We start from the raw sequence: 25,359 nt of genomic DNA on the forward strand, positions 1-25,359 counted from the left end.
GAATGATTTCTCGATTAGACTGTTTCAACATAAGATAAAGGTGAACTTTATCTGGAAATACATTCTCCTTTTTTTTTTTGGGTTCTTGCGGTATTTTAATTTATCATAAAAACTTTGAATCATGAATGATTTCTCACCAAAGTTTGGCCGGAACTTCAATTTTTATTGGCTTGATTTTTGGTGAGCTTTTTAATATTTATATAATGCACAGGAATTTCAGAAAGGAAAATGGAAGCACCAAGGATATGTTGTATAGCATCACTTGGACATGAGCAAAAATGCAGCAGCAAATATCACTTGTGTTTTCTTGGACAAAATTTTAATCAATTCTATGCGATGTTTCCAGGAAGCATCTGCAATATAAGATAGATACAAACTTGACAAATTACATGAATCAACTGTAGTTTTGCTTTGCATGCAGGCAAGGGATAAGAATGAAAATAAATTCCCTGGCCAATTCTCAAATACCTGAATGAAAAAGCATACAAACAAAGCTTTCCACTCATCTGTGCATTTACTTGTATGAAGGAAAAAGGAATAACCCAAAAGAAAACAGCTTTAATACAAGGCAAAAACCAAAACCCAGAATATCAAACCTAATATCGTTTCCCCAGAATTATGCCGATGATCACAGATACCAGGGCTACTCCAATGATAAACTTGAAGGTCATTACAGGAGAGGCAACGGCTCGTGCGGTAGGGATCTCTCTGGTAGATGAGGTTTGAGCTGCTGCTTCTAACTTCTTGCTCTTTCGTTTTGATGGTGTCGAAATGACTGACCCAATGTCTCTGGATTTGATCTCTGCTGCATCCTTCACTTCTGATGGAGTGTCCTCGCTGCCCTGCTGCATTTATTCCAACATAGCCGGAGTTAAATTTTCATTCAGAAGACAGGGTTCAAATATTAGAACAAACTGAAATTCTTGAAAGATTTGAACGAAGAGAGTTGTTTCTTTCATTTCACAACAGACTAATTTAAAAGCTTTGCTAAGTGGAGCAGAATGAGAAACAAAGTGTTCAAGTGCAGATACGTTTGATGAGAAATGTTGTAGCAGTTGACAGATGTAGCTTTGGAATATAAACTGACCTTCAGTTTAGCCTGAGCTTGTTGTAACTTCTGCTCAAGCTCTGCAACTTTGTTCTGTAGAAGTGCAGCTTCTTTGTTCTTAGCTCCAAGCTCTTCAAGAGAACTCTTCAGAGCTGCCTCTCGCTCACTGTCCTTTTGAGAATCTGCCCCTCTCTGTCACATTGGAAAGTCAATTGTCAACCTCTCACTATACTATGAATGTGTTTGGGGCAGCACCCTATATTGGTTAATCCTTATTCAGACATAAAAATTATAGAAGGAAACATGACTTTGTTCAGGCACAAAATGCAACAAATTTTCTTCTAGAAGTATGTTAAATAACAACTGATCAACCATAATCTTGTAAGGAATTTACAGTAAAGAAGCCTAGGAATATAAAATGTTGCAACCAGTCACTAACCTGTTCAGCAATTGCTGTCTGAGCAATCTGTAACTCTCTCTGAAGTTGAATCACTTGTTCATATAATGCATTTCGGTCCTTGACTTCATGTGCATGATCCTCTAATTGTGAATTTAGTTCTGCCTCTTTACCAGCAGCAGAAACCTTGACGTTTTCAACCTGCAAAAAAGTACATAAACGTTAGAATGGTTTCTCAATCTGTGAGTAGATTCTTTCCAGTTGCTTCCCCTGAAGTTTTGTTATTAAATCTTGCAGAACTGCAGTAACAGTACCTCTTCTTTGAATTGAGTTTCGACATTCACCAACAATTCTTCAAGTTCTTTGATGCGAGTTTTCAATGCAAACTTTTCAGCAGCCTGAGCTTTAAGACTTTCTATCTCAGACTTGAAAGTTTCTTCAGTTGCTTTCTTCTCATTCAATTGTGCTTCAAGCTGTGATATCACAGACTGAAGTTCATTCTTAGCATTTTGATATGTTTCATTAAGGCTAATATTCTCTTCCATAATGGCAGAAATCTACAACAAGACAAACATCAAGCTCAGTATGTTACAAGAAAAATAAATCATCATATCATTGATTAGCATAGTATTTTAAGATTGGGCTGCAAACCTGAGTTTGTAGTCCCTGCACTTCAGAGGTAAGCTTCTGTGTCAAATCTTCTATAGCCTTCTTTGAGGCATGAAGCTGTTCAACAGTTTCATCCTTCTCAACAATTGTCGCAGAAAGTTTTGCTTGCAAATCGCTCAGTTTAGTCTCGTACAATGCCAGATCCTCAGTTAGCTTCAAATTTGTCTCAACCAACCCTCCACTTTCTCTTTCAAAGTGACCTGACCTTGTTTGCAGCTCCTCAACAGTACTTTCTAGATTCTTTAACTTCAATAAAGTCTCTTCCAGCTCAAATTTTCGAGTTTCTGCAACTGTGGATGCCTCCCGAGCCTGCTCTTCGTACGATTTTATTTGGCCTTCAAGCACATTTACCTTTTCGTTCAAGTTATTAGCTTCAATATCTCTTTGAGTGAATCTTTGGATGGCTTCATGCAATTGAATTTCTGCTTCTTTGACACGAGCTTCAGTTGCAGAGTGAAGTTCTAATGATCTTGAGTGCTGCTCTGTTAACTCTGTAACTGTGTTCATATGAGAAGCAAGTTGTTGGCCGGTCGCTTCCTTTTCTGAAATAGCAGAGTCCAATAATTCCTGAAGTTCAGCAACCTTGCTCTTGAGCTGATTGTTTGTCTCAACCAGGAGTTCATTCTCCGAGGAAGAGTTGTTAGCTTTATTGTTTGCTTCAACTACCTGCCTTTGCAGTTCTTCGTTTGTGCTTTCTAAAGAAGTCACTTTAATAAAATATGAATCCAATTCCTCCTTCAACAATGCATATTTTCCGGCTGCTTCAGCTAGCTGCTCTTCGTACATCTTTACTTGACCTTCAAGATTCTTTAGTTTCTCAGAAAACGATTTAGCCTCTGAATCCCTGCTGGTTATATTTGCTAAGGCATCTTGGAGTTTCATTTCTGACTCCCTCATTAGTGATTCGTGCAATGATTCAAGCTCTGAGTTTCTTGAAGTAGCTTGCTCTAGTACCCTAGTTTGTTGCTCTAGTTGCTCTTCGGCAGATTTAAGCTTCTCCATTACATCAGTTTCTCTCAATCCAGCAGCCTTAAGATCATTCTCAATGCTCTCCAGCCTCTCTTGTGTCATATTTAAATCATTTCTCAGGAGTTCCAGCAGATTTTCAGCTTCGGCAAGTTTTTCATTGTAACCATTTGATGTATCTTGCAACTTTCTCTTCTCATCCGCGGCTGCATTTAAGGATTCTGTCAATTCCCTCTCCTTATCATTGGCCATTTGCAGTGCCACTTCAAGGCTTGATGTTCTGGCCTGAAATGCCTCAAGTTCTGATGCAAGTTCACACACCTTGTCAGAATATTGCTTGGATCCCGCTTCTGCTTCCTCACATTTCTTCTCTAATTTGCTTATTTGTTCTTCAAGTTCCTGAATCCTATACTTCTCAGCCTCAAGTAACAGCTCTAACTCATTCACCCTTTTTCCAGTACCCTCTAATTTGGAATGAGATGTCTGGAACAAATCTTCTAGCTCAATGCTGCGCTGATGACTCATGTTGGCTCGGTCCTCATCTTCAGCACTTCTCTCCTTGGTAATCCTCAGCTCCTCCTCAAGCTCTGAACTCCGTGTGTTTGACTGGTTTAGGGTTAATTCCAGCTGGGTTATCTTATCCTTGTAATCATTCATTTGATCATGCAACTGTTTCTTTTCCTCCTCAACTTCCTTCAATGCAGTACTGAGTTGAGATAATTTCTCAGAGAATTCCCTCACTTCTCTCTCAGAATCACTGCTTTTAAGTTCAACAAGGTTCAACTGTTGCTCAAGCTCCACGCTCCGCTGTTCTGCTGCTATAAAGCGTGGTTCAAGCTCTCTCAATTGGGACTTTGCCTCTTCTGCTGCTTCATTGGAAGCTCTGATTATATCCTCAAGCTCAAGATTCCTCTGAGAAGCAGTTGCCGCTGCAGCTCCTGTCTCATTATGTTGCTCTTCCAGAGACTTCAGCTTCAGCTCAAGCTCCGCATTATTAGCCAAAGCTTGAGACAGAAGAGAATCTGTTTTACAGAAATTCTCATCTGAATTCCTCAATTTTTCCTCAAGTTCACTGCATAACTCCTTCATCCGTGCTATGTTACCAGTAAGATCTGCCATGGCTGCTTCAAGAGCTTCTTTCTCTTTACTTACTTTATCTAATTCTTCATTTACATTTGAGACCTGCGCTTCTTGGGTTTTCAACACAGCTTCAACTGATTCCCGTGCATTGACTTCCTCTTGCAACTTCAACTTGATATCTTCCAACTCAGAAACTTTAGCGTGAAGATTTTCTTTAGCGTCTGCAAGTAGATTATCAAGGGCGGAAATTTCCTCTTTTGCCTGAGATTCTGATGCCTTTATGAGGTCCAATTCCTGAGTTAGATTAGTAATAAGAGCTTCCTTTGAAGAGAATCTTTGCTCCAAGTCCAAGAGTTGTAATTTTGAAAGTCCCAACTCTTCCTGAATTGCAGAAATTTCTGTGTTGCTTCTCTTAAGCTCTTCTTCAACTTTCTCCTTCTCAGAAATCTTTTCATTCAGGCCCTTGAGCTCTTCTTGTAGGGAAGCCATCTGACCCTCCACTTCTTTTGCACTCACATTCGCAGTTTCAAGCAGCCTCTCAAACTCCAACGCCCTCTGTGACTCAGATTCTGCATGTGAACCACTTTGCTTGTGCAACTCCTCAAACTTCCTAGCCTCATCCACAGAACATTGTAACTTATGCTCCAACTCCGGCAATCTTGACCTTGATTGTTCAATTTCAAGACTTAGACCATCAAATGCTTCTTTCACTTCAGCCAGCTCCTTACGCTTTGCTTCTTCAGCTTGCAAAGCCTCTTTCATAGCATTGAGCTCTGAATTATATTTCTCCCCAGCTTCAACAATCTGCTCTTGGAATTTCTTTTGACCAATTTCAAGCTCTGCACATTTCTTCCCACTTTCCTCCAGCTTCTCTTTTGAAACTAAAACATCATCCTGTAGTCTTGCATTTTCAATTTCAGCATTCTTCAATGCAGTAGCTGCTCTCTCCAATTCAATCTCAAGTTCTTTCACCTTCTCATTGGCTTCCAACAATTCTCTGCTCGAACTGCTCGAGCTTCTATCAACTACAGATGGCTTGTCGTCCTCCTCTGCAGCTGCTGGCTCAGCCATATGAGAAACTTCCTTCACATCCAATGCTTCCTTCTCCACTTTTATAAATTCTGCATCCAATGCATTTTCTTCCTCTTCTTTCTTTCCTTCTTTACCTACTTGTGGCAAGCCTCCATTTGTTTCCTGCAACACGAGAAATTATCAAAATCAATTATCTACGGTTGAAAAATAAAATCCTGAATGTTTGTTTGCGTTTTTTTTTTTAAACCTTAATTGGATCAATGTCCTCAACTGCTTTCATCACAGGGACTTCTGAACCCACTTGCGTCTCTTCTTCCATGTTTAAATCAATCTTCACTTAAACAGACCAGTCTCTCTGTGATTTTGACAAGATTATAGTCACATTACACATGTTAGAACAAAGGACATAAATAATAGCACGTGCAATTGGGTGTCTGAAAAATGCATACAGAATAACAGACCATTCATCACGCACCTAGCCGGGCCTATTTGAGGCTGTTTCCAAAGACAATATCAGCATAACTCAACCCATTTTACACCACCAAAAAAAAATAAAAAACTAAGGAAAATATTTTTTTTTACCCTTTTCCTTGATTGACCGATTGGAGTTTATGTTGTCCTGACCATGACATCATTCATCATCAATACAATATACACATATGAAGTAAAAAATGTACATATTTATATATGTGAAAATGTACATCATTCGAACTACGCATCTTTATAAATTGTATTGATCATGATAATTATGTAATTTGATTCTTTATGTGAGACAACAATAGTAGCTCGTTCTACAAGGCCTAATCGAATCATAGGCCCAACTACAATCTTGAAATTCTAGGCGCCCAACAACAGGCTGTTTTATTTTGTCTTCTAATTTTAACCTGACGTGGGAAGTTTTGGCATCTTTTCCTAACCTTGATTCCCTGTTTTTAATGTCTGTTAAATTAATTCAAATATTCAATCATCTGTATAACTTTAAGCTCGTCACCAAATTTGGAAACTTTTATGGACTCAAAAATGAAAAAACTGAAAAAAATTAGAAGCTTTATGGGTTGTAGTTTCCGGCTGCCAATTAAGGAATCGTAAGATTTAGGGAACCCGGCGGGTCGACAAGCAGCCCAATTAATGATTGCCCTAGACCGGGCCCAAATTTCCCATGGATGCCCCACCATTGACAAAGACAATGTATTATATAAGAAAAAGAAAAATATTTCTTCAGTGACATGTATTATTAATGGGTCCAAGGGTCAATAGGCTTTTAGTTGCTTGTACAATTTTTAACTTACCAGATCGATCTTAAGACTTAACAGCGAAAAAAATTATTAATCTAATGATATTAGAAAAATATAACTTGTGTACAAATCTAGGGATATTACAGATCCTAATCATGGAAGAATAATTCCTGGGAATGAATAATTGGTCCATATGATCTAAAATCACATGAGAGTTGGCATTAATCGATCATGTGACAACGCATGCCATGTGAGACCATTTTACTTGGTGGGTCCCAATTACTCCTACGGGGACATACAAGACAAAATTACCTATCAATCCCAAATTCTAAACTGATTCATGATTCAATTCATCACCATAAATCAAGAAAAGAAAAACAATACTCCGGTTATGGGGCTTTCGGCCATTCCATCATCAACCCAATTTACTAAGATTAGAATTGCCTTTTTATTTCTTTTCAAAAAAAAAAAAAAAAAAAAAGAATTGCCGTTTATTTTGCAAATACACCAAAAAGAAAGCAAGAGAAATTGGAGCCCACTAAAGTAGGCAAGCTATCCCTTTACCTTATTTTTAGTTCAATTTCAAAGTTGAAGCGCGTGACAGCTCAATTTTGTACGCTTTTTATATGGTTATTATCAAGCTTTCTATTTTCCCATTAACAACGTAATTATCATTTTCTAAGGTTATGTTACGGCACGAAGATCCCGTAACATTGCAAACACGATAGTTTATAATATAAAATATCACACTTGTAATTATAAAATAATAATTTATGTCAAACCTATAATATTAATTAAAAATTATACAATTACAAGCTTGAGTATATTTTTCCTCTATTTATTTATTCATTTTATAATTTGTAATTTGTTTGTTTCTTCCGCTGCACTAATTAACCTGAGCTAGAAATTGCTAATGCTTGCAAACAAAATAAATAGATAAACGAAGCATATGTTTTAGATCACATTAAGTTAAGATCATAAGTTACATTTCAAAGTCTTCAAATTAAAAGATAAAACCATCAGATTGCTATCGCTAATCCTCGCTCACTTTTCAGCAAGAAAAATATTTTTAAACTGAGAACTAATTTTAAAAAAAAAAAAAATTGCTTTGAATGATATTGACCGATCGATCGAGAGAACGAATCGAAGATCAAAATATGTTATGTTCGTCCGATCAAATAATATCTAAATAACAAACCGAAGAACTAATTCTAAAACGTTTCTTCATTTCTGTTTCCAAATTACACTTCCGAAAATACAGTGAAATCAATTTAAAAAAAAAATGGAAGCATCAAAATCTAAACTCACGAAGTGGATCACTGATTTCAATCATCATATAATCAAACGAAGATCACAGCTTTAATATTTCATCGCAACACAGAAAACAGAAACAAAAACGACAAAGCAATAAAACTAAAACTGAAAGCAGAGAAAACAGAGGCAACAGTTTCAGAAAACAGAGTGAAGACAGCTCAGACTCAATCAAGCGTATAAATAAATAAATAAATAAATGGAAGGAATAAGAGATTGCTTGCCTGAATGGAAAGTCGATTTGCTTTGCGATTAAGAGAGCTTTAATTTGTTCGTTTTATTTTTATTTTGTTTTATTTTTATTTTTGGAAGTCAAGAAGAATGAAGAAAACGGGAGATAGACAAGAGGAAGTTTCTTTGTTTTTATAATAAAAGGTGGGAGAAGGAGGAGGATGCTCTGGCTGGCTTTGTAAAAGAGTGACGTGGGACACTGGTGGGGCCCACTTAATAGCCAATTGGACAATGGGCGGGTTTAACGCTGCCGCTTTGTCATGCCCGCAGTATTTGCTCCATGATTTGGCTTTAATTACAGTTTTAGCCCCCTTTTTTTTGCCCTTTCTTTCCTTTTTTTTTTTTTTTTCATTAAACAACAATTTCAAAATCAAATTATGCTTTTGCAACCAATAAATAGAAAATTTTTAGAATTTGGGGAATTTTATGGTTAAATTAAAAAGTAATATTGCAACTACTGCATTTATGTCCGAACCCATTTAGGTGAGTAGGTTCGTATACTAAGGCTCTTTTTTGTACAACTTTTCAAGTAAAATTTATTTAAGTAGAATTTTGTTAATATTAAAAAAAAAAGTAGAATTTTGTTAGTAGAATTTTTATAAATAGAGTTTGTACTAAAAAAATTTTAATTGTTTGGTTATCAATAATAGATTTTATTAAAAATTTATGAAATTACTTTAATAGGTAAGTTTTTTAAAATTATGTTATGAAAATAATAAAATAAGATTATCAAATAAGTAGAGAATATTTTAAATATTTTAACATTTAAAAAAAGATTTTCAACATCTACTCCTAAAAGCTCAAAATTTAAACTTTTACTAGTGGAGGTAAAATAACTTATTTAAGTTTCAAAAGTTCTATTAAAAAAAAATAACAACAAAAATTATTACAAGAACTTATGTGATTAAATAAACACTCATAACCATTAAATAAATCATAACAAATAAGCATTAAATCTCTTAATTCTACTCAATATATTTTATCATTTGAATTAATTAACACATTATGTTCGTATTGGAACTTTTGACTTTTTCATTTAAAATAATACGTAAATTTATTTAAAATTAACTGAGGAATGATGAAATGGTATGATAATTACTATAACAATATCAAATCAATTGTTATATCATATACAACTGTAAAACAGCTTGAAAACAATATCACTCTTAAATAAAATGATTAAAATTTCTTTCACAATCAATGATGATCAAACTCATAATGAGCATGCTCAGGTAAAATATTTCCTTCCAGACCATCTACTTCCAGAAAGGTCTTTGATTCCATTAGATTAAAAAATAAGCTAATCATCAAGCAATGTGTTGCAGATCATTTAAATGCTTTCTAATTACTTAATTTACTTTCTTGAATTAGTCTTTTTTTTTTTTTACCAAATTCAAAGAGAGAAATGGCGTTCCGGAAATTGGAGACATAACAAAGGATTAATTGGTCATTTAACAACTTAAAAGCAATTCACTCTTTTTGGTCTCAAAGTGGCGGCCACAGCCGACCGACCAAACCGCCCTCCAACGCGACTCTGTCTTTATTTGGGTGACGATAATACAGACCATCAGCCGCTGGCTCTTTCTCCATTTTTGGAATCAATCTCTTTCATGCTTTCTTCAAATTAGCAAAACTAATAAACTATTTGCAAAATTAGCAAAACATTTTACTTTAGTTGCATTCAGCTCCCCCTCAACCAACTAACATTATTTGCATTAACCCCCATGACGATTATAATTTACAAATGCATTTATGTTTGTAGCATAAACTTGATGTGTATTGGTACAAACTTCGTGTTCTTTGTAGCGGTGAACAAATTTTCTCACTGCTCAAATGAACCAAATGAAAATTAGCTTGATTTCATTAAAATTGAAATTATAATCAAATTAATTCGGTTTACTTCACTGTTAGTATTTGATTTTCTTTGATAATTCAATTAATGGTGAATTGATCGGTCGTTGATTTGATTTTCTTCAAAACTAAATTGAAATTCACTTTGTCCATCCATAAGTCTTTATTAAGGAGTTTCAATAATTTTGAAGGAAACAAATGTTATCAAATTATATTGTATTTATGTTATTAAAAAAAAATCTCAATGGTGTTATTTAAAAAAAAAAAAGGAAATCATATATTATAATTTTTTTCCTAAAAAATCTATTTTAAATTGTGGATAATCAATCAAATTGTTAATTTTTTAAAAAAGTTTTTAATAAAGTTTACTTAACACAAAATTGCATAAGGTTACGATATTTCTAGAATTATAGATGCCATCATTTTCTTGCTGAAGAGGCGTGAGTGGTGGTAGGTGGGATATAAAATATAAGATGCCACTTTCTAATTTAAGGGACTATAATTAGAGATGATCAAATATTTGGACAAATCAAGGATCATATTTATCTTTTGTGAAAGAATCATGATTTGACTATATATTTCTGAAAAATCATGGCCGCCCGAAGCAACATTTGACTATTAGTTTAAGACTCAACTAAATTCGAAGCACCTACTCAAAACGGTCAACCGTGTGCTAATTCTACTTGTGTGGCCAATCAATTGGTTTATATATAAAATTAGTTTACGAGTTATTCTTTTTAAATGATTTCCTTAATTCTAAAATCAGAGAATCTACCCTTTAATATATATATATACATAGAGGGAGAGAGAGAATTCATTTGGAAAAGCTTTTTAAAAAAAAAAAATTCAAAAACTAACAATTAAAAAAAAAAGGGTCTACAAACAATAAAATAAAGCTACGTTTGACTTCTATCTAGTAACTATAATTTTTAGGTTAAGCGATTCAACTAAAGTTTCAAACTTTCGCACTCACTTTGTTCAGATTTACTTGGGTTTGTTGTATTGACGTAAACGGGCTGGAAATGTGAGAGGGCTACGGCCCATAAAAGTAATTGGGAAGGCCCAACAGAGCCTAAGAGACTCAATATTGACGATTATGGGACTGAAAATTGGAATAATTACCATTACACTCGTTATCCGTTTTGCGTGAAATCTATGTAAGCTAAGCTGACACACACACACGACGATCATAGAGAAGAAAGCATTAGTTTGGAAGGGAAAAAAAAAAAAAAAAGAAAGAGAAGAAGAAAAAGGAAAAGAAATGGATGGAATGATGCAAATGGGGCTTCCAGTTCTGGGAATTGTGGCAGCTGCTGCTGTTACTTTCTATGCTGTAAGCTTTGCCGAGCTTAGAGAGGTAACTATATTTTATTTATTTATTTATTTTACTTTAATTATCTGTTTTATTAATTTACTCTGAACTATTATTTTATCGTGGGTTTGTGTGTGTAGAAATCTTTTAGAGATTTAGATGATGAGTCGGAGGATGAAAATGGAGGAGGATTCCAGAAATCTTTAAGTTCTAGAGAAAGGAGGTCCAGAAGGAAAGCTGACAAACAAGCTAAAAGTTGATTCAGTAGAAGAACTTCTGCACTTTCATTGATGCATCTTTTAAACTTCATTGGCATTTCAAATGCTTTTGCTTTTGCTTTTCTTTATAAATTATATATATATTTTTTAATGAAACCTGAGTTGATGTTTCAAAAGGTGATTCATTCCATTACGGCTCAATATGAGACTAACGTCCCAGGTTTACAAAAATAATCACCAATGCCCCTGTCTTTAGACAATCGTTTGGCTCTCTTATTTCTGTTTAATTTTTAAAACTGTTTCAAAAGTATACTTTGATGTTTATTACAAACCTGCCACACAATGTTTTTTTATTCACAAGTAGTAGTGGGCTAATCACAAACATACCCCAAAATAAAATTTGATACTGGGCAAGTTTTTTTCTTGCTCGCAGTCACAGCATTTTAAAATTTTCCTGAGTAACGGCAAGAATTGATATGAAAACTGTAAATTAGTACCATAACACTTTTTGTTTTCCATGCAAATGTTGCTCTTAAGTCAATAATCAGCTCAGTAACATCAACACCGAATAAGGAGACAAGAGGAGCACCCAATTCTGAGTTTGGATATTTGAGCTATGCGATAATATGTAGGTAGTGTTACGGAAAATTATTTCAATAGAGGAAAAAAGTAAAAGAGATAGAGAGAATAAATAGAAATAGACTGCCACAATCATGATAGGCAAATGCTTTATTGAAGCATCGGAAATTTCAAACGTCACAGAAGAGGAAAAAAATATTTGCTTTACATACAAGTCTTACAGTTTTTTTTCATCAATATCAGCCATTACAATTTACTGCTGGGACTTGAGTTCCTTCACCCTCTCCTCGGTCGCCTTCAGTGCCTTCCCATATTTGCTTATTAACTGAAAGATCATAGTACTTTCAAACATCAATTGCCATCAATCATCGTTTACTTATGGGAAAGGCAAAGAGAAGGTGAATTAAAAATTTGTTAAAACCTACCTCATCAACCTCTGCAGGGGACATTATAAATGGAGGAGACATCATAATGTTGTCACCTGAAACACGTACTAACATTCCGTGCTTTTCGCACTGTGCTCCAAAATATGCACCTATCCCTGTAATTCCGATGATCAAATACCATTAACAACGAAAATAAGATGTCAAATCCAGAAGACGCACGCATGCAGACAGCTTGATGTGCAATTGTGCATGTGCGTATGGTGTGTTTGTGGGGAGTGTGTGAGTGTTATTCGTATATGCATGTGCATTCGTGGTGTGCTTCATTTGGAGACTATACGATAAAAAGGTGAGGAACTTGCCCCATTCAGGAGGGAACGGTTCATTTGGAGACTTGTTGTCTGCAAACTCTGTACCAAGAATCAAACCAGTGCCCCGAATCTGCAGAATCAGATGAGTACAACAGAAATAAATATCTCATATTATGTATTCTTGCCAACCAAAATCAATTCAAGTGAATGAAATAATACCTCTCCAATGATGGGACTATCAGAAAAGGCTTTTACACCATCTTGAAACTTTGGCGCTATCTTATTTACTTGCTCAACAATATTTCTTTCCCTGCAAAGATATAAGAGAAATTTCACTTATTTCTATATGTAATACGAGTGGATCTGGATAATTTATATCAAGAGTCGTGACAACTTCAGTCCGTTAATTAATTTTTTTCCCATCTAGTTCCTATATATAAGAAGTGTAATCAGATGATCCTCATCAGGTCAACCTACTTTTTTAATTTTCTACAGACGATCATAAAAAAACATACTTGTAAATCTTAAGCGCTTCGATGGCAACGGCACAGGAAACAGGATGCCCAGAATAAGTAAATCCATGAGAGAAAGAACCTGACAAAAAAGGAATTTGACGGATCATTCAATGATAATAACCTCTTGACACTTTTTTGATGAGCAAGATTATCATACCAAGTGTGTTGCTTTGAGAGTGAATGACTTCTGAAACTTCGGGACTCACAAGAATAGCTCCAATGGGCATATATGCTGAAGAAAGGGCCTATAAAACATAATATGAGGACAGTGCCCACAGATGAAAACTGGCTCAGGATATGAGATAGCACTTGTATATCCAATTTTACCTTTGCGAAGGACACAAGATCTGGTTTAATGCTGTATTTGTCACAACCAAACATTGTGCCAAGTCTTCCAAATGCACAAATTACCTAGAATATACAAAACTGAAGAAAGTGAGTCTTTAATTAAAAAAATATTAATAAAAGCTTGATCATAACATAATATCATTAGTAACATTAGATTGAATAGGATGTACCTCATCTGCTATAAAAAGGATGTCATATTTTTTTACAACAGCTTGAACCTGCATCAAATTTGAAATTCTATAATTATAAAAATGAGTAGTAGAAGGTAGATATTTGTCCTACACTGCATACCTTTTCTCTTTTGCCAAAAAAAGGGTCAAAATGAAAAAGTCATGTCATATTGTATGAAAAAAAAAAAATTTATGGAACAATGGAAATTCAGTGGTCAACTTGTACATTTGTCAACCAACATATTTCATAATCAAATTGGTGAACTTTCCGATGGATGATTCTCTAGTTAAGACGTCCGTATAATACCAAATGCAGGCTTGTACATGTTTGTTAGCAAATTACTATCTCACCTTCTCAAAATAAGTCGCAGGAGGAGGTATCACGCCTCCTGCCCCCATGACAGGCTCAGCAATAAATGCAGCAATCTGAAATAAACAACCGTACAAGTTACTAACTGAGCAACCTTTCAATTGTTAAAATTGTTTTCACAAGCAAGCTACATGCAAACTAAATTACCGTCTCTGGTCCCTCTTTGAGAATGAGATCCTCTAAATTTTTGGCTAATCTGGTTGAATACTCCTCCTCTGTCTCACCTGAAACAAGAAATTAACATGCATATATTTAGTAAAATCATAAGAAGTCATTGAAAATATATAAACAGGAGTGAGCAAAAACCTGGATGAGCGTAGCGCCAATAATGAGGGCAGTCAGTGTGCAATACAAAGGGAGCCGGCAGATCAAATTTTTGGTGCAAAGCTGGAAGACTGCAATGATAAATCACTTGTCAAAGGACTCAAAGGCTGTATACAATAGGTCATTAGGTATCACAATTTTCACTTGTTTAACTTTTCCTACCCAGAAAGACTAGCTGCAATCAAAGTTGAACCATGGTACCTGAAAAAATGTCAACAATAGCAAATAATTATTCAGGAATAATATGAAATTATTGTAAATCACATCAAAATTAGTGGTGAAATTTACGATTTTTGTCGTGCAATAAATTTCTTCTTGTTTGGTCTTCCAAGAGCATTATTGTAATACCAAACCAGCTTGACCTACAACATAAATTAAGACAAGAAGGTAAAACATCAAAATTGTCATCTCCAATGTCATTTAATTGTGACCACAGAACCAGCTTCAAGTAAGAATGCCCCCCCCTCCCCCCCACCCAAAAAAAAAAAAAAACTTTGTATTGAGGACATGATAAAACAGAAGACAGTGGCAGGTGACCTTTCCTCTGTTCACTTCTTGATCTTAATCATAGTCCATCACTGTTGACAAATTCTAATTCATTCTATATAATCATAATCTCGCAAAGAGAAAATACAAGACAGATTTCACTGCAGCTTCTTACATGAGATATCTTTAAACTGTCTGCATGTAAAAAGCAACTGAGAGAGGGAACACTAAGTGCATAGTAAGTATACCTGAGTGTCATTGGCTTCTGATCCACTATTAGTAAAGAAAACCTTGGCCATTTTACTTGCGGTAAACATTTCTAAAAGCTCCTTTGCAAGATCCTGTGAGATCAAAGTTAATTCAGTTGCCAGTAGAAAGTAACAGTGCAGATGTCTTCAGAATATATTGAAGCAAGAAAAACAGCATCAGCTGCTATATTTGGTAGGTAGAAAACGAGAAAATGAGAGACTGATATAAAGAAAGTAGTATTGCACAAGAAAGATGTAATCCCAGTATTTGCTTATAACAAAATCGAATCTGTGCATACCAGAGAAGGTTTTGTGGTACGATTCCAGAAGGAGTGGTAAAATGGCAGGGTATTCAATTGTGCAGTAGCAGCAGCCACAAGGCGAGGTTCACTCCCCCCTGAAAATTTCAATATTGAATAGTTAGTTGAAGTAATGCTCTTTTCGCGATAGACAAACACATACTAGAGTTTAGGTATATATATGTGTCCATATATTGTATATATATCTCTGATGTTAAATATGTAATTTTACTACATTAGATGAGAGTAAATTGGTTTTTTCAAATATCATAAATTTAAGGAGTCTCGGCTTATAGAATCTTGCTCTAGGGAGCTAACTCTAGTACTCAAATAAAATAAATTAGCAATGGTAAAGTCTAAGCATAACGAGAAAGGAACTAGATGTAAGCATTGAATCTAATCCTGTGCTTCCCCTGAAGCCAGTCCAACTGATTCAAGCAGATTGATACACATTCGACAAGAGTGTGAAGATATTATGTGATGCTGAAAAAAAGGTTGGTGCCGGTGTTAGAGGAGAGAGAGGAAGGTCTAGATTGAAATGCAAGACATGTAAGAAAATACCTAGGGCTGTGCACCATAGGCCAGAAAGAGAATCAAGATACTTCTTCCCATTGATGTCGTAAACATAACTACCCTACATCATCGATGAAGTTGGAGTTAATCGCATAATTGAGGAGCATATAAGCAATAGAATACGAGAATAGACTTTGGTCACAAAATACTATTGTACAATTTAAATAACAGGTGCCTATGAGCTAACCTCAGACTTTTCTATAACCAGTGGATGCACATCAGTACTCTGCCACCCAGCTGTGAAAGGTGCCAGCATATCATGCCCCTTAAACCTGAGATAATGAAGTAATGAACATATTTCAGCAACCAAATATTTATTCAAATTCACTGTCATGCCTGCATATAAAAATCTACATAGTACTACATACAGATTGGACTCACCAAGATATTGCTTTATTACTATACTGAGCTTTATATCACAAATTACAACCACACAATTCTTCCACCAAAAAACACACACAACAGCAGAAGCACCACATACCCATTAGTGGTTGAATCTTCCTTTTGCAAAGACGCATCTGTACCATAGAACCTGGCAAGCAAAGGGATTTGATACAAGTTCTCCGACAAACTTTTGGAAGCAGAAAAATGCTTTGTAAATGAACCAATCTGTAAACCAAAGGAAAAAGGAAAAAAAAAATCTATTACGATTAAAAAATTAATAGTGAATATTTTGTACTGCTCCAATAAGTTTTATATGTTATATATGCACAGATTCATCTTCGTGAATGATATTTATAATATTTATGACAAAAGGTGAAGCTTCTCTTCACTTTTAGAATGACATGGGAAAAGTGAACCTTTTAGAATGACAAAAGATTAAGGGAGAAAAAAAAAAGAGAAAACTGATCAACCCTATTAGTAAATTAAGAAACAAAATATAGTAAAAAAACAACATTAGTAACCCAAAAAGAAAAAAAAATCTGAATTTGAAAAGTTCCCAGTACATATATTGATCTATATAAAGCAAGAATATGAAGTCCTCAGAGACAGAAAAGCAGTCTAAAACTGAAAAATAGGCCAAATGGGTGATAGGATTTGTTTATAGTTTTGCAAACAAGTAGCTCCTAGTGAAGATCAAAAGATGTAAAATAGCATAATATTCATTAAAAAAAAAAAAAAGACATGGTGGTAACTGATAAAATTCAATTTTCGCGATGAAAGTGAAACCTGGGATTTGAGGGATGATTGAAGGAGCTTGCTGGTCACCATTTTTGCTCTTAACATGCAACAAAGGCGGAGTGTTTTTTTTTTTTCCCCGGTTTTAGCTGTTCTTATTGCTCAGACACAAGCAATAGCTGAAAGAGTGAGAATCTGAGACGACTCCTTTATGAATCATTATATGGCTTGAATAAGGATTTAATTAAATTTTATGAATCATTATTTGGTTTAAAAAATGATTTAATGAAATTAAATTTGATTGCGTTATTTCAGTTTAACCGCGCTTCGCTTGGAGTGACAGTTACCACTTTAACTACACTACAAATCGGTCCCACCACTATATTCAGATTAAGAGATGACGAAATCAACGTTTTTTTTTTTATATTTTAATTTTAAACTAGAGACAAAGTTAGGGTGCATTTGGTATCGCCTTTCACTTGTGTTTTTATTTTTGTTTTATAAATTGGAAATAATCAGTTTTTAATGAAAAAATATATATATTTGGTTGATTGTTTCTAAAATGATATTTAAAAATAAAAAAGTCAAAATTTAGAAAAGTGAAAAAAAGTATTATAATTAAAAATTTTAATAAACTAAATTTTTTAGACATTATATATTTTAATTTTTGTTATCGTAAATTTTTTATTTTATAAAAATGAGACAAAAAATATATATTTTTAGAGAATATAAAAGTTCTTTAAAAATTGTTAAAATATTACATTATCATTATAGCAAAAAGAAAAAAAAATTAAAATGATTAAATAAATAATAAAATTATATTATAAAGTAAATATTGGTTGTGGATCCACATGATAAGGGATAGGTTTTTTATTTTCTTATTATGCAAGTAGGATTGTGGAAACTCATTTGAAGAATGAAAATTGAAAAACATCAATTTTTTGTTCTCTACTTTAGAGAATGAGAGCAAATCAATTTCTAATAGAAATAAATATTTATTTAAAAATTAGTGAACCAAACAAATTTTAGGACAAAAATAATAGTAACATGCAACGTAGCAGTACGGACACAGAGTAATTAATGATTCTATTAGCTGAGGGACAAAACTATGATTGTAATTTATATTTTAAATGGCATATTTGTTTAGTGGATAAAACTGTGGCGCAACTGTGATACAACCATTTGATTTACACCTATTCAAGTGGATCCTACTCATTTAAGTGGATCCAATAACTGATGCAACTGTAGCACGGTACCACAGTTGCACTGTAACCTGATCCTTGTTTAGTTAACTTTATGAAAAAATTATGTCTCATCAAGAATTTTGTAAATGCAAATTGCAAAAATTTATTCCTCACACACACAACTCATCTTTTATAAGCATCAGTCATCACATAGGGGATAAGAAAAGAAATGTCAACCCTAAAAATACAAATTATAAATTCACATGATTACTCATATATCACACAAATTAATCAAATTTATTTGCTTTTACACTCAATGAGATACAAAAACATTTTAGTTTAGTTTATGGTGATCACAAAATTAATTAATGTAATTGCTAATCCCAACTGTACATGCTTAATCAATAATACGATCACGGTGTTGACGAGCAAGGACAATAACAAATTGAACACTTCTTTTTAGCCTTTATTTGAAGAAAACAAATTGATTACTTAAACCACACAGAGTAAAAAAAGGACTTGATGATCTTGATAATGTATGTAAACTAGTCATTCGATCATAGGATAATATTATTCAAAGCAAATGCAGATGATCTGGAAACGACACTATTCAATGTTAACAGAGAAATGCAACAGCTACCTATCTAGAACAGTGGAATAAGAGACTTGCATTAAGAATCATCTGAAAAACTGCTACCATCCATGAAGCTCAGTTTCACCTAGAGAATAAAAAGAATCTCATTTACAGACTTCTAAAGCCGACATGTCATCTCACGAAGAACATTGAACTGCTTGAACCTTGCAACACAATTGTATTAGCAACGGTTTAAAACTGGATTAGTACTGAATGGTTCCAGGGGTCAAGCAGCTCGATAGAAGATTTCCTCATCTTTCACTTCCTGTTAACTAATCAGCACAGACGATTTCAGGAAAAATTTATGCACATGCTAGAAGTTTCGAGTTGAGTTTTAGGTCTACAAACCAGACCCAGATGCAGGATTGTGACCAGAAGAACCCCCTGGAGTGAATACAGGAAGCTGGTTCGAGGCTGAATCCCTTTTGAATCTGGATTCTCGAGACAAGTGGAGTGCAGTCCTCTCCTGGTTCAAACTCCTGTCATTTCTTAAATTATCCCTAATCGGGACACTCAAAAGTGGACCACCAAAGAAAATGGAGTCTCCTGTGTACATCAGCTTTTCTGCTTGCTGCACTGGAGCCCTTGGTGCTGAAGAAGAAGACTCATGTGATGGAATAACTGGCCTTCTACTTTGACTGCTAACTTGTGCACTAGAAGATGGCAATCCTATTTGCAAGGATGATCTGTTTCCAACATCTGATGCTGATATTGGAACCGATACATACCTCCCAGCTTCTTGGTCCCAAACAACAGAAGTCCTTTTAACATCTCTAAGAAGAGAAGCAGCAGGAGCTGACAGCAGCAATGGATCAGTTACACCTCCCTTTTGCATTATCTTTTCATCAAATCCAGATGAAGTGTGGGTAACTGAGAGGTTGTTGGTGCTAGGAAATGGTGCCTTTGAAGTTACTGGACGATCAGGAATGCCAGGAACTGAGGTGGCTGCACTAATACGATTCAAAGGATGAGCTTGCGGCAGAGGACTAAGAGTGACCGACTCATGGATGTGGCTTGGACTGCTGAAGCTGCTCATACTTTGAGTCCCAGTTTCATATTCATCCCGGCTACCTTGACTGGGGGCACATGAATTTCTCACAGGTGACAATCTCATCTCATTCTTGTTCCCTTTATTTGCTCCCATATCTGTGCTAACACTACTTCGGACACTCATATTGCCACTGGAGCTAAATTCTGAATCGGGATGCCGATTATCAACAGGCCGTAAAACAGACGATGATGCCCTGGCCTTGGCTGCAGCCCTCATGGCCTCACTGGAATCTAACTTTGCAAGCTTCCAAGCACTAATACGAACAGATCTTTTGGGTACCTTTTGCCCTCTTTCTGCAACTCCAGCTGCATCTGGATCAACAGTTGATGGAACCATTCCAGGCTCCAAGTGGGGTACAACTTCATCCTAACGAACACCATATTCAAAACAAAAGTGTTAATACCATTCAATCACACTTGAAAAGTTTGCTTCAATGTATAAGGTTACGGGCACAGAAGGTTTGTAACACCTGATAATCGACAAATACCCTAGGAGGGGTACACCAACCCCCCTTATACTGCAGGCCCAGAGAACTTCCACCACTTACACCAGTTGTCGCAGATCCCGACGGAGAGTATAGCACATTTGGCAGTTCCTCATCCACAGATGCTCCAGCAGGCGCCTCACTCATTGCTCTCATTGCTACAACATACTCATAGGTCGTGATACCCTAAATCCAATATAAAAATCAAAAATCAAATTGAAAATTTTAGATTACCACAGAAATTGTCCCTTGCCTCTCTATAATCTACTAGTCACCTCATTATTTTTCCTTTCCAATACTCCAATTAATCACCAAATGGAAGAAGATTAATGACCCAAATTCAGTCAGATATTTTCATAAAATTCCAAACAACTCATCCATTTTCCAACTGACCAAACAGAGCACAAGGGAAATGATAGCAGTATGAAGTTTCTTAGTCACTGACCTTTCTGATGAGTATCATGTGGAAAAAGAAGAGTTCACCCAGAGGTATACAAGCAAGCATAGAAACCGCGGTACAGATAGCCTGCAGAATTTATTCAGCATTAGCACAGTATTTTCACAAGTAAATGTAATTAATCATTAGACTTGTCTCACACAATATGTACCACAACAGTTGCAAATGGAGCACGAGAGAAACCATCTCCAAGTCTGTCAATAATTTCAGTCTCCATGCTCTTCTTATTAACAAAGCAACGCACAAGGACAGCAATACCAACACCTGCTTCAATAACAAGCTGAAGCACAGAGATATTGAAAGATGATCAGTATTGTGAAGTAAAATCTAGTCAAATGATAAAATATTAGACTGCACATACCCAAACAAGACTGATGGCCATAAGTGAGATAAAAGTCACATAATTTTTGTGTCCCACACAATTGTTAAGCCACTGCAGCCATAAAATATTTTGAGGTCAAGATCCAATTTTAAAAGAAAGAGTGAGGAAGAAACAACTAGATGATGCTTAATCCAAAACAAATTGAGATAATCGAAGATAAGTGCTTGTAAAGAGCACTTGGAACAACATGAAGATATACCCGGCAGTGATGATCAAAACCGTCCACACATTTATCACAACTTCGGCAATGTTTGCTGAACCTGCGAACCTGCAGCCAGGAAGGCTTTCGTGTCTATTTAAGAATTCCAAATCAACATGAGGTATCCCTCAACTAGAGATCAAGAATTCCAAGACAAGAAGTGTTTCACGGTTCGTATAAATGGCAAAAGTAGCACAAGTCCAATAAAATATTCAAGGGGTAAGAATCTAATAGAAACATCAATCAAATGAATCAGTAAGGGTGTGAATATTAATCTCTGTCTGTTATAATACAAGATAAGCAATATATGGTCCTACTACACTAATATATTTGTTATAAAGTAATGTGGGTGTCAGCTAGTTCAGTTGGAAAAACCTCGTGTTAATACGAAAGGTCTGGAGTCCGAACCCTGCTCACATGGTGGCGAGGGAATTTAATTGCTAGTCATGCTATGATTTAAAATGAAGTAAAGAAAACAATGTTACACCTCAGCATTGCATAGTGTGCAGAACAATGCATCATCGCCGTTGCCCTGTTGCTCAGCTGCTGCTTCCTCTTTACGGCAATCTTCACGAACAAATAATGCACAGAAGATTCTTCCATTGATGTTACAGGATTTTCTGGTTGCCGGTTTTCCTGGTATGTCTGCACCACCCATATCCCCTACTGAGCCTTTCTTACTAGAGTTAGCCGCTGCTAGGGAACTTCGGGAAACCGATGATGGGGAAGAATGTGGCACATTGCCAAATTCATTAAATGCTCTATCCATGTCCACTGATGGTAACCTAGGATTTCTCTTAGTTTTTTCAGTCCCTTTTCCATCAAATTTAGACATTATGCCAGGATCTGCAGGGTTAATTGCTGTACACCTGACATAAAGAATGAATACAAGGAGTGCCTGCAATGCCACACCAACAATACAGGGGATAATAAATGAAGGCCAGGTTTCTTTGTGCAGAAAAGAAAACATATGTCTATGATCATGCTACTGAAAAAGCTCCTGAAATAAATCCATTTTTCTTCATTTGGGCAGAAACAAAAAATTATATTTTCACATTGATCAACTATATTTGTGTATTTTGCGCTTCAAACACAAGACAGTTTCACATCTGATGATCATCATCCACTATTCATCTAGAAAAGTCGTGTAAAATGTATAAGCTGAAAAAGCACTATCATAGACCATAGTTGTCAAACCCATATGCGCCGGCTGGTCCTCAATTTGTTCTTTTATCAAGGAATGGGAGTAAACTGGGTGAACCACAAATTTCCATTAGGAACAGCTTATCCAGGTTAGACTGCCAGCCTTTTTCTCGTGTGTGTGTGTGTGTGTGTGTGTGAGAGAGAGAGAGAGAGAGAGGATGCCTTAATAAGAATAGAACCTTGTTGTCATACATGGAATGAACAGTCCCAACTACCAATCCTCATTTTAAGTTTACACAGTAGACATTGATCTTTTTGATTTTTCTGTTTGATAATCCAGAAACCTCCCGGTGTAGCTCTGGTTTGAGACTTGCGACTGGTGCAACTTTTATGCCATTTCACAAGTATACAATAATAATCTTGAACATATTAAAATAGTAATTTAAAGGGAACTCACATACCACTGGTGAATAAGTAGCAAACAAAGCATATTCCCAGATGTGGCCTCCAAGGAAAGGAGCGAAGAAAGCATAGAATGCGACTACTAACAAGCAAAATACAGTAATTGCAACAACCTACGATGATAATATCAAAAGAAAGCAATGTCAGCTCAAACAAACGGCATCACCAGAATATAAAGGTTGAAAAATCATCAAATGCCACTTTGATAGATAGTGCTACTATTTCTCTGTTTATAATACTAGGGCCTCTGCGTGGCATACAAATATCCAGCATGTTAATCCTTAATCCTTATCATGGATACTAACTCCTCCATTACAACAATAGTCTAGTTCAACAACACAGAGAATTCCTACCACAAGCTTCAACGAAAGTAACCTGTAAATCTCAATATATAAAATTCAGAATTGTTCATTTCTTTCCCTCAGTAAGCAAACAGTAAACAAGTTAAACATTTCAATTCGGTACTGATGGTAGAATTACGGAAACCAAGAAATGAGTAATACCCTAAATCCTAACATTAAGATTGTAGCAATGACGTATCGCACAGAGCACAACAACAGAATTGTAACCATAACGCATATCCAACACTATTCACGGAACGAGTACAAATGCAGGATAGAAAACCTTAATTGCAGGACTTAGTTTTCTTGAGTGTTAAAAAATAATAAGACTTGGGGTAGGTTTGTAACAGTTTGTACTTCTACATAATTTTGAAGGCATAACAGCAAAAGCATTTGTTAAACACCCATTTATATTTAATGGTCAGTGATTCCATGGCGAATGCTGAATTACAACTTACAAGCCGCAAACAAGTGAACAACCCCCAATCCAAGACATATCTGAAGTACAGCTTGGTGAAATTTGTAACCAAGCAAAATATAAACAAGAGCTAAAACCCAACTCCAAAATCAAACAACAAGAAAACTTTAACACACACAATTGAACACAAAGAAATATCCCTTAGAAATAAACAACAAAATATAGAACAAATGAGAACCCACATTTAAACCATTTTGAAGAGAACCCCAGATTAGGCAACCATTGACTTAAATACAAAGAGAAGTCAAAATTTAAGTAAAAAAGAATCTCACAAAACAGAGTGATAGTATAGCGTAAAATACCTGAAACGTGTGTGCAGGTAGTTGCCATCCATGTTTTCTCACCATAACTGTCAAAATTCTCCCACCTTAAAACCCACAGAAACCCTAACACACACGGTGAACCTAGAAGAGACAGACAGAAAGAGACACAGTAAATTGAAGTTCCCACTTCCCAGTTCGGCACTTCCCCCTGTAAAGCAAAAAAGCAAAAATGATAAACACATAATAAATATTAAAAAAAAGAAAGATAAATGTCACTAATGAAATGAGTAGCTGATAGTCTTACTTGTCCAGCATTTAAATAAATAATATATAAAAATAAATAAAATAAAGAATACCCCGATATAGAGGTTAGACGAAAGCAGGAAAGCAGTAGTCCAAAGAAAGAAACAAAAACCAAGTGGAAAGGGTTGAAAGGAAAAACACGAACGACAAAACAAAAGAAAGACGTTGACGATATTTATTTATTTATCTATTTTTAATAATAAATGGGGGACACACGGTTTTATCAAATTTGTTAGCGTTGGACGTGTTCGTGTTTCCTTGCGTTTTGTGCATTTCGTAACTTTTTTAAAAAATAATTTTTATGGGTTTTTTTTTTCCCCCTCGATATAAAATATTTGGAATCTGCTTCGTTTTGGTCCAAAAACGGGTTGTGGTTTTATGTCCCCACCATAATTATTTTCTCACTTTTACCTCTTTTAGTATGGTCCCCAGCTGTTACGGTTAGGCCCAATGGGCCCATGAGATGCGGTTCAATAGTGTAGTTAGAATGTTTTAGGTTGCACTGATTTTATTTAATTAATAATATTTTAAGTTTCGCAATCTTTATATCAAAATCGAGTGTCTTCCAATATGTAGCTTACATTATCTGAAAATTATTTTATTTTATTTTTTTACAAGACTCAATTGTCAGTTAATTCAAATAATTGCTGAATTATGAGAGACTAATTTTGGGTCAATTGTAAGTATGTATATTTTAAGTCTTTATAAGAACTCCAATATTTCTTCTCCTCGTATAAATATAAGTGAGATCGATATTTCCTTAAATTTAGTGGAAGAAGATTACCTTAATATAGAGTAAATAATTTAACTTAATATAGCAAATAATTTATCCCCAATCTTTAGACTTGTAATTATGCATTCTAGTTGATGAAATAAGACAAAGAAAGAAGATAAATTTTGATC

At 35.2% G+C, this 25,359-nt stretch overlaps 4 protein-coding genes across 9 annotated transcripts; 1 reads left to right on the plus strand and 3 right to left on the minus strand.

Moving 5' to 3' along the window:
* Positions 1-317: 317 nt before the first annotated feature.
* Positions 318-8,126, minus strand: LOC102624131 (uncharacterized). 3 transcript variants are annotated; one of them, XM_006481303.3, is made up of 7 exons: positions 7,963-8,126; positions 5,440-5,547; positions 2,097-5,354; positions 1,760-2,002; positions 1,488-1,646; positions 1,088-1,240; positions 318-842 (listed from the first exon to the last, which is right to left on the minus strand). In XM_006481303.3, the coding sequence occupies exons 2-7, from the start codon at positions 5,509-5,511 to the stop codon at positions 597-599; spliced, it is 4,131 nt and encodes a 1,376-aa protein (XP_006481366.1). In that variant the 5' UTR covers positions 5,512-5,547; positions 7,963-8,126; the 3' UTR covers positions 318-596. The 3 variants fall into 3 exon arrangements, with proteins under 3 accessions (XP_006481366.1, XP_006481365.1, XP_024955513.1); XM_006481302.4 differs by having other exon boundaries at positions 318-845; positions 7,963-8,125; XM_025099745.2 differs by lacking the exon at positions 7,963-8,126 and adding an exon at positions 5,668-5,785 and having other exon boundaries at positions 318-845.
* A 2,866-nt stretch (positions 8,127-10,992) lies between these two features.
* Positions 10,993-11,525, plus strand: LOC102624617 (hypothetical protein). The gene is made up of 2 exons (XM_006481304.4): positions 10,993-11,177; positions 11,273-11,525. Exons 1-2 carry the CDS (start codon positions 11,082-11,084, stop codon positions 11,390-11,392), a joined length of 216 nt encoding a protein of 71 aa, XP_006481367.1. The 5' UTR covers positions 10,993-11,081; the 3' UTR covers positions 11,393-11,525.
* Positions 11,526-12,038: 513 nt separating this feature from the next.
* On the minus strand, positions 12,039-17,297 carry LOC102624895 (gamma aminobutyrate transaminase 3, chloroplastic). The gene is made up of 19 exons (XM_006481305.4): positions 17,127-17,297; positions 16,438-16,565; positions 16,144-16,228; positions 15,945-16,017; positions 15,384-15,481; positions 15,085-15,177; positions 14,639-14,712; positions 14,513-14,551; positions 14,333-14,421; positions 14,174-14,250; positions 14,008-14,082; positions 13,657-13,704; positions 13,466-13,549; positions 13,296-13,383; positions 13,139-13,217; positions 12,843-12,933; positions 12,675-12,753; positions 12,355-12,470; positions 12,039-12,254 (listed from the first exon to the last, which is right to left on the minus strand). The coding sequence occupies exons 1-19, from the start codon at positions 17,181-17,183 to the stop codon at positions 12,183-12,185; spliced, it is 1,545 nt and encodes a 514-aa protein (XP_006481368.1). The 5' UTR covers positions 17,184-17,297; the 3' UTR covers positions 12,039-12,182.
* Positions 17,298-18,791: 1,494 nt separating this feature from the next.
* LOC102625177 (probable protein S-acyltransferase 19) lies at positions 18,792-24,656 on the minus strand. 4 transcript variants are annotated; one of them, XM_025099677.2, is made up of 10 exons: positions 24,510-24,656; positions 24,193-24,361; positions 23,071-23,184; positions 21,954-22,364; positions 21,467-21,535; positions 21,247-21,318; positions 21,037-21,165; positions 20,874-20,954; positions 20,414-20,614; positions 18,792-20,310 (listed from the first exon to the last, which is right to left on the minus strand). In XM_025099677.2, exons 2-10 carry the CDS (start codon positions 24,235-24,237, stop codon positions 19,234-19,236), a joined length of 2,199 nt encoding a protein of 732 aa, XP_024955445.1. In that variant the 5' UTR covers positions 24,238-24,361; positions 24,510-24,656; the 3' UTR covers positions 18,792-19,233. The 4 variants fall into 4 exon arrangements, with proteins under 4 accessions (XP_024955445.1, XP_052299136.1, XP_006481369.1 ...); XM_052443176.1 differs by having other exon boundaries at positions 24,458-24,596; XM_006481306.3 differs by lacking the exon at positions 24,510-24,656 and having other exon boundaries at positions 24,193-24,442.
* Between the last annotated feature and the right edge of the window lie 703 nt (positions 24,657-25,359).

The sequence above is a fragment of the Citrus sinensis genome, chromosome 6 (genome assembly GCF_022201045.2).
Source record: "Citrus sinensis cultivar Valencia sweet orange chromosome 6, DVS_A1.0, whole genome shotgun sequence".
Lineage (NCBI taxonomy): Eukaryota > Viridiplantae > Streptophyta > Magnoliopsida > Sapindales > Rutaceae > Citrus > Citrus sinensis.